Source organism: Capra hircus, chromosome 22 (assembly GCF_001704415.2).
Source record: "Capra hircus breed San Clemente chromosome 22, ASM170441v1, whole genome shotgun sequence".
In the NCBI taxonomy this organism is placed as follows: Eukaryota; Metazoa; Chordata; class Mammalia; order Artiodactyla; family Bovidae; genus Capra; species Capra hircus.
The window spans coordinates 36,748,380-36,760,624 of NC_030829.1; the positions used below are offsets into that span (position 1 = coordinate 36,748,380).

Sequence of the window (12,245 nt, forward strand, 5' to 3'; positions counted from 1 at the left end):
GGCGCCGAAATCCCCGCCTCCTCTTGTTGCCCAGAGCAGTTCTTAACCTTTTTTGGGCCGGAGACCTACAGAAAGCTATAGACACTCTCTCGATGGATCTGAGGTTGGGGCAAGCACAACGGAAAGGCTTTGGGAAACTCTGGGGAGATCATGAATTTGAAACGCATCCTGAACTGCCAGATGAGAACCCCAGCTCCCAAACTCTTGACCTGGGGCGGTGAAGCCAAGAGCAGAGCTCAGAAGCCAAACCGCCTCCCTCAGTGAGAAACTGTGGGACGAGAAGGCGCTCCTGCGCTGGGCCACTTTCACTTGTGAGAAACCAAAAGGAGATAGGGACAGAAATTCATAAAGAGAGAAAGAGGAGAGAGAGCGAGATGGGGACCGTGTGGAAAGAGAAGAGGGCTGGGGGAGATGCGGGAACTAGAGAGGCGCACAGTGGGACGGGGAGGAGAGACCGCAAGCGGGGAAAGGGGCCGAGGGCGGACTGGCAGGGCGAGGGAGAGAAGAGAGTCCGCAGGGAGAAAGAGAGGATACGGGAGAGAGACTGGGAGCGCCAGGGAAAGGGGAGAACGTTCTCTACGCGGTCTCGCCAGGGCAGGCAGTCTCAGAAAAGCCCGTCGCGGGGAGATGGCGGACCGCACTCGGCGCCCCTGCGCTCCCGGCGACTCTGCGAGCAGCAAGTACCGCACAGCAGCCGAGGAGCCGAGTGGCAGGAGGCGGTCCCCTCTCACTCCGCTTTCTCCTCCCCTCTCCGAGAGGCGGGGACCTGAGTATTTGAGTAGCGCCCCCCCACCCCCCGCCCCCCAGCCCCCCATTCAAGAAGCCGCTCCGCTATCCCCGCCAGCACAGGGCGCCCGGCGCGCCTCGGAGCGCACGTTCCGCGCTTTCTCCTGCCGGCTCCCTGGACATTATGCGGCCAAGCAGCCGAGCCCCAGTCCTCCTCCTCCTCCGGCTCCTCCTGCGGCCCGAGCGGCTCAGCTCTCGGCAGGCGGCGGCGTTGCTCAGCCGAGCGCAGACGGGACCCTCGCCGCGAGACCTCAGCGACTCCTAAAGTCAAAAGTTGGCGGCGGGCACCAGGCTCCGCGCGCTCTCCGCAGCCGCAGCCTCGCAGCCAAGGAGGGCAGGAGGGGAGGGGGGTGGGGGCGGCTGGGGAGGGGTGGGGAGCACCATGCAGTTTGTATCCTGGGCCACACTGCTAACGCTCCTGGTGCGAGACCTGGCCGAGATGGGGAGCCCAGATGCCGCGGCGGCCGTGCGCAAGGACAGGCTGCACCCGAGGCAAGGTAACGAGAGTCGGCCACGGGGACCCTTCCGCCCCTGTCGCCACCTCCTTAGCCTCCGTGTCCGACGGCGGACACCCCGCAGCAGAGGCCTCTCTCTCCCCTCTCCTTTTCCTAGAAAGAATTATCTCCCGCTTTGCAGCTTCTCCCTTCTTTAGGTCATTCCCAGACAATCTCTCAAGAGACACTATGGAAAGAACTTAGTCGCCCGCCCCCTTCTTTTAGCCTGATCTTTCTCCTTACCCACGCCAGGCCCCAAGCTATAGTTAGTTAGTAATTGGGGGCACCAGCTCGTCGCATAATTCAGGGTATCTGTCAGGATCTATAATCATGTTATATATTTTGTCTTGTTCAGTGTCTGACTCTGACAGCATCTAACACTTTCTGACACATAGTAGGTGTTCAGCAAATATTTGTCCAGTGACCGAAGGTGAAGGGATTGACTTGAATGGGGAGGAAAAAGCTGGAAAATAATTTAGGAGAACCGCCCCCCTCCCCACCACACACACACTTCAAATTAAAACTTGCAGAAAACTATATTATTGGTTCATGTGCCTCTGCTTCTCTCTACAGTGAAATTATTAGAGACCCTGAGCGAATACGAAATTGCATCTCCCGTCCGAGTGAACGCTCTTGGAGAACCCTTTCCCACGAACGTACACTTCAAAAGAAGGCGACGAAGCATTAACTCTGCCTCTGACCCCTGGCCTGGCTTCGCCTCCTCCTCTTCCTCCGCTACCTCCTCCCAGGAGCATTACCGCCTCTCCGCCTTTGGCCAGCAATTTCTATTTAATCTCACCGCCCATGCTGGATTTATCGCCCCAATGTTCACTGTCACCCTCCTTGGGGCACCCGGGGTGAACCAGACTAAGTTTTATTCCGAGGAGGAAGCGGAACTCAAGCACTGTTTCTACAAAGGCCATGTCAATACCAAGTCAGAGCACACGGCCGTCATCAGCCTGTGCTCGGGAATGGTAAGTAGACGCGCGCCCCCTCCCCTGCCCTGCCCTTTCACCTCCTCACCCGCTTCTGGAAGACTTAATTGCTCTCTAGCCTAGGACCCTCACTGCGCCGTCTCTCCTCTCTAGCATTAAACGTGGGCTGTTAACTTGTTTGCGTCCTACGCTTTGGGTGGCTACTCCGGCGAGTGTGCTGACACTTGAAAGAAGCTCATCCTCCCCGACATCCCCCACCCCTCACCAAGTCCCGGGAGGGGGGAGTTCTGGATGTTTCGGAGCTTTCTGGGGTCCAAATTCAGCTCAACTGTTGAACTGCGTGTTGCCCCAAAACCAGTAGGTGGCTGGGGTGTCGGTTTCCAAACTCGAAGAGACTTGTCCTTGCCTTCTGCAAACTCGGCCGCCCAGGAGTGGAGCAGCTGAGCACTGGGAGAACCCGACTCCTTATTGGTGCATCTTGAGTCGGGGGTGTGGGCTGAGAATGCCCGGCGTCCGGTACGGGGAGTTCCTTCTGTGTGTCTTGGAGGGCGGTGCGTAATCTAGAGTCCCCACGTTCTCTCAGGGTCCTTTTTCAAGCGCCAGGAGCCCTGAGGCTGAACTGGATTGACAGGGAACAGGTCCGGTCTCAGGAACGGAAGGGTGGGCCCAGGGCTCAGGGGGCGGGGAACAGGGCGGGGCCTGTCCTAGACGCTTTGCTTCAGCGAGGAACTAGGAGTGGGGGTGCGTCGCAGTCCGACTCTGCACCCTGCTGGCGGGGTGGCCCCAAGAAGCAGAAATCCTGGGGAGAGCTTGGAGAGATTTCAGTTCTCACTAGCCATGGGGTGCCAGAGAAGTCTAAAAGGGAGCCTGAAGTGCACATTTCCCTAGAAAGGGAGCGCGAGAAGGCGCGGAAGTCACCTCCATGCGCTGCAAAATACGCACTTAGCAGGGAAGCCAAGCTGGTACCCCTACCCGGTGTTTATTTACTCACCACCCTCTTCTCTTTCCCCCTCCCCCTGCCCCACTCGCCCTCTTGTCTGCCCTATGCGGCCTCTGCCTTCTCCCTTTTGTGAGATTTGAGGGTCCGCTGTAAGGTTTTGGCCCAAGTGAGAGCGGTTCTAGGACTTCCCAAGCGACGTGCGTTTCTGCCACGCGCTCTGACGCAGAAACTATCGTGGGTCAGGATCTCCCAGCGCACAGGGGCTGTGCGCCCTGCTCCCCAGTGATGCAATTACTTTTCTCCTGAGCACCCATACTCCCCACCGTTACCTTTTCTAAGTGGAAGCTTGACTACTTACCCAGGGCGCTTGGCTGCCCCCTTTTCCGAGCGCTGCTGTTCGTGGCTCGCGAGTCCCAAATGTTGATGTCGCATCCATCTCCAGTGCTCAACCGAGGGGTCGGGTGGGAAGGGAGGCAAGCTTGTAGACTGAGAGGAGGGAGATTTAGGCTGCTGGGATGTGAGGAAGAAGATGAACCCCCTTCAGCCCCCCGCAAATCTCCCAGAGTCGCGGTGCGTCGTTGAGATTGTTTGGGGGTGGGCGGAGACGGCAGTTTGGCGAAATGGGAGGGGGTGCTGCATGAGTCATCGCTGCCCCGGGACGCCTGGAATCCTTCTGTTCTTGGAAAGGTTGTTTGATCTGGGTGGGTATAAGTCAGGTGCTGGAACCCAGAGCATCAGAGTGTGCCCAGATCCCAAGGCTGTAACCCACAGTTCCAGAACCTTACTGATAGGGCTGCGTGTGTAAGTCAAGTTTGTAAACAGCCTTTACTCCTCCTCCCTCCCCGCCTCCACACCCTGCTGAGTGGCCCCAGCAGTGGTATAAACTTTTTGCTGCGCAGGACCTTAATTTCTGTTGGCAATTTTAGGTGGTAACTCGCACTTGTAACTGCAGAGTAGTAACTCTCTTAGGGAACTGAGGGGCAGGATGTAAGAAAGACGAACTCCCTAGACCTTGAGGAGTCCATTTGTATTGCGCCTAATTTGCAGTCTGGCTCTTTTTTTGGAGGGGAGGGAGGTACAGAAGATCTGGCATGTTATCTGAAAAATATGTGAGGTAGCCCTTTATAGCTGGAATGAATCTAGCTCCAAAATCCTTGCCCCTTTGTCTTCCTTTTGGGATTTATCTTTCTTGGAAAGATGTCCCCATACCCATTTGGTACTTGTAGTATCTTGGCGCTCCTCCTGGCCCTCTCAGGAAATCTTCCTGGAAATCTGGAAATCGTTCATTCTTCAGACTGGGCCGTGCCAGCCTTCCTCCCTTCCCTCACCCTACCGGTCAGTTATTAGTTTCCCTGAAATCCTTCTTAGATGTGTTTCTCACCTGTTCTGAGCATCCCTACTCTACCTCCAGACCTCTTTGCTTCTCTCTTCCTCTCTCACTAGGGCTGATGTCTAAGAAATATTTCTATCTGGCTTCTTCTCCTGGTCTTTTCTCTTTAATCCCTGCCACACACTGCTTGTAGATTAATGATGACAAGGTGCAAAATCACATCGCTACCCTGTTCAGTTACTGCACAGACCTCCCCACTGCCTAATGAATGACTATAAATTCTTCCGTCTGGCACTTAAGGCCATTGCCAGTGTACCTCCTCACCCCTTTGTACATCCAGAGTGTCTGGTCTCATCTGTCAAGCTTTGCTTCACAAATCCTACATTTCAGACAAACTGTTTTTGCACATTTCATTTCCCTCCCATCTCATAACCTTTGGGCCTTTGGATTTACTAGGTGACCTCAACCAGCTTCGCATGCTCAAATCACACCCTTCTTTCAAAGTGTAACTAACATATCTTGTTCCCAGAAAACCTCTTCCTAATCCTTCAGACTGCTGCCATCTCTCTCCACTTTCACAAACATATACCTCTCTCCCTCCTTGAGGTTTAGTGTGCTCTCCCTTGTATTATGGCTCTTGCAATACGTGTTCTATCCCCTTTTCCTGGGAGGCAGGGTCAGCATCAATTCATTTCTCTCCTGCAGTAGAACCTTTTATATATTGTAGTAAGTACTTACACCCTATATTTGAATAAATGGTCACCTTAGCCAAGAAAGGGTTACTCTTCATTCAAACACCTGTGTTGTGAATCAGCCACAAATGAATTTGGTCTCATTTATATTCCTTTTACTGAACTCTTATTCTGTGTCTTGTACTGAAATAAGTGCTTTATGTGCGCAGTATTTCATGAAAATCCTTACAACAGCCCAGTCCTTGAAAGAGCCCATTTTGTAGTTGAGGGCACTGAATCTTCGAGAGGTGGGGACTTGCTTGTGGTTTCACAGGTAGCAAGTGACAGAGCTGAGGTTCCCATCCAGTCCTTCTGACCATACTCTTAACCATGGGCCGGAGACTGAATCTGTATTCCTAAAGAGAATTTCAAAGTTTTGTTTGTTTTTTTTAAAGGCTCTAGACTAGAATCAGGGTACCTGAGTTCCCGATTTAGCAGGAGAACTGTTCAGCTGCTTATGTATCACTGAAAGGGACAAGTTAATTCCTGCCTCTGGACCTCAGTTTCCCCTTTTAATAATCAAAGATGCCAGACCTTCACCAGATGGGCTCCCAGATTCTTTCTCAGTATTTGCGGCCTGTCTCTAGTAGCTTTCACATGCTGTAGTCGGTTTCTTGCTCTGTGCTCAGAGAGCACCAGAGTTGTGTTTTGAAAATAGGGAGAGGTGCCTGGGTAAAAGCAAACTTGTTAAATCACTTCTTCTCTGGAAGCCAGTTACTCTCTTATTCTGACACCAGACTGTGTCAGAGCTATTTTGTCTTTAAGTCAGGGATGAACCACATGGAGAGTTTTTTTTTTTTAAATACAAATATTAGATCTTACCATTAGAAATATCAAATCTGCATACATAGGGTAATTTCTCAAATCTAAATTTAGTTTTCAACTTCCAAGGAAATTTTGACACTTAGTTGGGTTTGGGAACCCCAGTGCTTAGCCAAGTACTTTAAAAACTTTGTCATGCCTAAGAATTCTAAAATGTCAGTACTTGGGCCCTACCTACCCCCCAGAGATTTCAATTCAGTAGATTAGAATTTGGGTGGAATGTGATACTTCAGTGCTGATAGTGCCACTAATGTTCAAGGACAGTCATTTTCTGGATCCAGGAGAAAGTTAATGGCCTTTGTGTTTTCCCCCACATTAAGGGAAAAGGAACCACAGAGAAGGCAAGAAGAGCTTGATTTTTTTCCTTAAAACACTGCCCACTGGCATGGCATGGGGAACTTTTTATCGCTCCTGCAATGTTTCCTTTGGGTGGTTCAACTTTGCAGCTTCATTTATAATTTGCAAAAATTGTGGGTATATGGGAAGGGGAGGAGAAAGAGTTACCGTGAAACCCTTAGAGTGATTGGCAAACACAAATTATATCCTGGTGGTTAGAGGCTGGCTCACTCTGCAACACCAAAAGCCACTTCTGTTCCAAGCCCTGACAAGGTATCACTTTGCTAAGCACTTTACACACATTTTGGGCTTCCCTTGTGGCTCAGCTAGTAAAGAACCTGCCTGCAATGCAGTAGACCTGGGTTCGATCCCTGGGTTGGGAAGATCCCCTGGAGAAGGAAAAGGGAAAGGCTACCCACACCAGTATTCTGGCCTGCTGCTGCTGCTGCTGCTGCTGCTGCTGGCTGCTGCTGCTAAGTTGCTTCAGTCGTGTCCGACTCTGTGGGACCCCATAGACGGCAGCCCACCAGGCTCCCCCGTCCCTGGGATTCTCCAGGCAAGAACGCTGGAGTGGGTTGCCATTTCCTTCTCCAGTGCATGAAAGTGAAAAGTGAAAGTGAAGTCGCTCAGTCGTGTCTGACCCTCAGCGACCCCATGGACTGACTGCAGCCTACTAGGCTCCTCCGTCTGTGGGATTTTCCAGGCAGGAGTACTGGAGTGGGGTGCCATTGCCTTCTCTGAGTATTCTGGCCTAGAAAATTCCAAAGAGTCAGACATGACTGAGCGACTTTCACTTCACTTACACACGTTATCTCATTTAATCTGCACAGTGACAGTAAATATTTTTATCCCTCATTGATAAACAAGGAACGTGAAACTCAGAGTAGTTAAGGAGCTTACCCAAGGTGGGCGAGCAAGTGGTGGCACTGAGATTGGAACCGTGGGCAGCCTGACTGGAAAGTCTTACCCTGGGTCACTCCCTGTGGTCAGGGAAAGGGTTGATAAGAGGCTCCTCTGCCATTGTCCCTGGCAGCACCGCCTTGAGTGCCTTCTGGCCAACATGTGCTTCCTGATTTTGAAGTCAGGATAAGGCTTTCTAGAGTAGGATTTTCTCTTTGGAACTAATACTTGTCTCTGTTTCCAGGCTGTCTTAACACACAGAAACCCTCTTTCAGCAGCCTGGAGGAGTGAATATAAATCAGCTTAAGCACCAAGGAAATATTTCTTAGAGACTGATTTGGATAGCAGGTTCTATAGAGTCCACTCAGGTTAAGGTACTGATATGGCAGAGAGTGCAAAAAGAAAAATTAAAAAAAAAAACTACTTCTCCAAGTATATCAGTAAGATTTTCAGCTTAAGGAGCCCTCATGGGAAAGGAGTTGGGTAAGATGGCACCACTTACTTGGCATTGTTCCACTGTCCTTTTCCTCCCAGTGGCTAAGTTATATTAAATCAACCTCTCATCTCTCTTTATTTGCAGCTGGGCACATTTCGGTCCCATGATGGAGATTATTTTATTGAACCACTACTGTCCATTGATGAACAAGAAGATGAAGAGGCCCAAAACAAACCCCACATCATCTATAGGCACAGCACCCGCCACAGAGAGCCAGCGACAGGACGGCATGCATGTGACACCTCAGGTATTTGCGTCTTGCTTAAGCAGAGATCCTGGCTGTGTGAGCTGGGTTACTTGCCAGGCCTCAAAGAGGTAGCTATTTCACAGGCTACAGAGAGCTACTGTTCACAGTGTCTTTCCTATTCAGTCTTCAAGCCAGGTAGGTATATTCCCATTGTATAGATGTGGAAACTAAAAAGAGGTTGAGTAACTTGTCCAGTGTCGCACAGTTAATAAGTGACAAGTGCAGGAGATGAACTCATACAGCAGCGACGTCAAGCCCACTCTGGGCAGATCCACCTCTTGCTGAAGTTGCTGATTTTTAGGATTAAGCTTTAGTGATGTCTTGAGGCTATTGTTATTGTATTCATTAGGACTTTTTTTTTTTTTTTAACAATGTACAAGTATGAGAAAGTCTTACAAATGGAAGGCACAAAAACTTCTGTATGTTTATTGGAATTTTTTTCAATCAACTTCGTTGTAACTAATGTTCTGTGACTTCAGGAAATACAGGAACAGAGCTGTGGCTTGCGCTCTCAGGTGTCAGCTGAGTGCATATATACCTTCCATAGATTTTCCTGCATCCTGGTCAGATTCTTGGAGGCTTGGTGCTGACACGCTTGGCTGTTGTCAGTTATATTTCCCCTGGGCACACTGGAAAGCTTATGCTGGTGTATGCTTCTCAGTCTCCAGTCTGGAAGCACACTTTCACTGTCTCTGAAGCCTACTTATTTCTCTCTGATGGTCCTGTTTCTTTAGAAACCATGTATATGTTTGGTCCTGTGTTTTAGGATGTTTGTTAAAATAACCATCTTTTTTATTGTTTCTAAAATTGTATCCCTCCCCCGATTCTTTATTTTTTTAAGTCTCTTCCTCAAATTAAGTGATCTCTCAGGGTGTTTCTGGTTTCTCCAAATAAGACCAAAATTCAAGACCAAGAAGGTCTTCCTAAAATGATCGCTTGTTTCATCTTGTATCTATATCAGGTTCTTCCACTGTGGCAGAGTGTGATGTCCTCTTCTCTCCCAGAATTATTAGTTCTAAAGAGAAACCTTTAATAAAAGATTACACTGGCTTGTAGCGTGGTAGAGCCGAGTTGTAGGGTGTGTCATCCAGCTTTATCCCATTCAGTCCTGTGTTCTTAACCACCAGGGCTAATTGGAACATAACTGAAATGTTCTGTCTAGACTCTCTACAGAGCCAAGGGGTAGAGATGGGAGTCTGAAGTCAGAAACAGTCGTCAGGGTACCAAGACTGCCAGCCAACTGCAAGTTGAATGGCAAGATATTTATTACATCTTTGTGGCCCTGCTAATAAGAATATAGACCTTAACTTCTGACTTTCTAAATCTGAACTGGGAAGTGCCTATTTTATGCATATATGCTGCGATTCATGGGGTCGAAAAGAGTCGGACACGACTGAGCGACTGAACTGAACTGAAAGAAAGGAAATATATCGCTTCCACTTCTATCTTATATATTGTACATTCAAAAGATAAATAACATTTTAATTGATCAATTTGTTGAACATCAGCACTTTGTGACACTCTTCTCCCTAAAGTGAAAGCGAACCACTGTTTTTTAAAAACTGCCTTTTATTATTCATTATGGTCCTATTTTTTACTGGCATTGGGCAAAGCACTTTGCCTACACGACTTCACTTAATCATTACCACAGCAACCCTATGAGTCAGAAACCAGTCTCCCCTCCATTGTGTCTGGTAAAGGAGCTGAGGCTTTCAGAGATGAAACAGCTTGCCTAAGATCTCACAGCTAGTCTGTGATGACAACCCATGATTTCCTTTCTTACCTTGCAGCCTTTGCTGTGTGCAGCTGTGATGTACATGAGTGTGTACATTCAGGTGTGTATTTGCGTGAGAGAGAGAGAGAAGTCTTTTTGAATACTGTCATTCCAAAAATCCTCTGGGTTCATTTTCTTAAATTAATTACCAGAATAAATAGACATTTGGTTTTCTGGACCAGAGGACAAGTCATAGTCAAGTTCAGTTAAAAACACAAAAGAGAGGGAATCTGGAAAGGTAAGGAAAGAGGACAGCAAAAGATGCTTTTGTTGTCTTTACCATTTTTTTGAAAAAAAAAGAAAAAAAAAAAGATTTTTCAAAACCACTTAATCGTGTTCTAATTATCTGTACTGGGGCCTCCGAGCCATCTTCCAAATCACCAGTGCCAACTTTTAGTTTTCTGTCTGGTTTTTTGCTTGCTGGTGACCAGTCTGGCAGACCCTTCCCTTACCCTGTGTGATGATTCAGCAGGCTGGCAGTTTTGATCAGCTCTTTCAAAGGTTGCTGTTGGACTGTGCTGCTCTGGTTTTTCTCTCCCAGCTGCTTCTGCACGCCTTCTTTGCGTTCAGATACAGGAAGCTCAGAGCAATTGGAGAGAACTTTGGAACATGGCATGTTTCACCAGCAGCCATTAGCAGCATGGACCAGCAGATCAGAAACTTCCAAAATCTAGGGAGCTTTGGCACAGGGAGTAAAAGTAGGTGGGGGTGGGAGAAGTCCCTCTGGCCAGGGATTATCTGGCCAATGCAAATATCAGTTCATTCAGGTTCAGAGATTTCCCCCAAAAGCAGTGGTTGGTAATCAGAGGTAAACTTTCAAAGTGCCCTGGGAGCCTCATGTAGATTCTTTAAACAAACCCCTCTTGCAGGAAGTGAGATGGAGCAAGAAAGAATCAGTGGGGTTTAAAAAGCATTCCAAGTGACTTAAAAGTTCAGTTCTATGTGAGAGTTCCCACTAAAGTGGGATTCCGGGCAGTAAGCACTGTCCATAGCTGGCACTGTCTTTGCATCTCCATCACTGCTTTCCATCTTTACTTCTCATAAAGTGATAGATGATTCAAGCTAGAAGAAACTAGCTCTAGGTCAACATGCTAGCTCTACCCAGATGAGCAAACTGTAGGCCTAGGGTGTTAGGTTACTTGTTTACAGGAGTGATGCTTAAATATTCAACAAGAAACCTGCAAAATTTAAGATGGCCCAAGCCTGGAAGCAGGCACCTGGAAGCCCTCTGCTGAGCTAGGTGTAACCCTTCAGTTGCTGGATTATGAGAGTCTTCCTGGGGGCAGGGCACTGTGGCTGTGACACTGCTTCCTACAGACGGAATAGAAGTCTTGCTCATTTTTGATTGTTAATATATGTTGAATTTTCAAAAAGGATTCTGAAATAATTTCTGTTAAAAAGACATGTAGAAGGAGTCTTATGGAGTAAAAATGTTATGGAATTAGAAAAGAGTCTACAACATAATTTATTCATTAATGTGTGCATTTATTCATTCAGCCATGAGCTATTTATTGAGTAACTCCTCTATGCCATGAGGATTAAACCATCTTTTTACAGTTAGACATGTGACCTGAAGCACATTTAGAACATAAAGTAAGAGTAACATATCCCTTCCAAGAGGGTCCGTTCAGTTCAGTCACTCAGTCGTGTCCGACTCTTTGCGACCCCATGAATCGCAGCACGCCAGGCCTCCCTGTACATCACCAACTCCCGGAGTTCACTCAGACTCACGTCCATCGAGTCAGTGATGCCATCCAGCCATCTCATCCTCTGTCGTCCCCTTCTCCTCCTGTCCCCAATCCCTCCCAGCATCAGAGTCTTCTCCAATGAGTCAACTCTTCGCATGAGGTGGCCAAAGCACTGGAGTTTCAGCTTTAGCATCATTCCTTCCAAAGAAATCCCAGGGTTGATCTCCTTCAGAATGGACTGGTTGGATCTCCAAGAGGGTAGGTAGGACTAAATAAGTATGAAATAATGAAAACTCCAGGGACAGATGGTAGACAATCACTGAATGGGAGATTTTTTTTTTAATGATCATAAAAATAGAAATTAAGACACCATAGCTAGGTATGGTGACTCAAAATATTTGGTATTTAGATTCAAAATACCAAAACTCAAAGTTAATCATATCCCTGTGGTTAAGCTTAGAGCTTCTTGGGAACCTGATCATAAAAAGCCAATAAGAGACACCCCATGGTGCCCCTGCCAGTGAGTAAGAGCTAAGAGCCCCTTCTTTGTATTTATCTCTACCTAATGCAGTATTTTGACGTTTTATTTCTTGCTACTTTCCCTTAGCTCAGTGTCTGTGCCTCTGTTTTCCCATCGTTGGTTGCATCTACCTATGTGCCCGTTGGGCACTTGAGTGTCTATGCTTGGTTTGTGGTTTCCATCCTGTTTGTAGGTTCCTCAGGATTCAGGATGGGGTGTGGGGTAGCTTCTTTTTCTTATGGCAGG

At 48.2% G+C, this 12,245-nt stretch overlaps 1 protein-coding gene across 3 annotated transcripts in view; it reads left to right on the top strand.

Moving 5' to 3' along the window:
* The window catches only part of ADAMTS9 (ADAM metallopeptidase with thrombospondin type 1 motif 9), a 162,397-nt gene continuing 150,989 nt past the window's right edge, over positions 838–12,245 (top strand). For all 3 annotated transcript variants that reach the window (XM_005695759.3, XM_005695760.3, XM_013973544.2), the window contains exons 1-3: positions 838–1,283; positions 1,854–2,254; positions 7,855–8,017. In XM_005695759.3, coding sequence (XP_005695816.1) covers positions 1,169–1,283; positions 1,854–2,254; positions 7,855–8,017 — 679 coding nt within the window. In that variant the 5' untranslated portion in view covers positions 838–1,168. The remainder of the gene's footprint in view (positions 1,284–1,853; positions 2,255–7,854; positions 8,018–12,245) is intronic.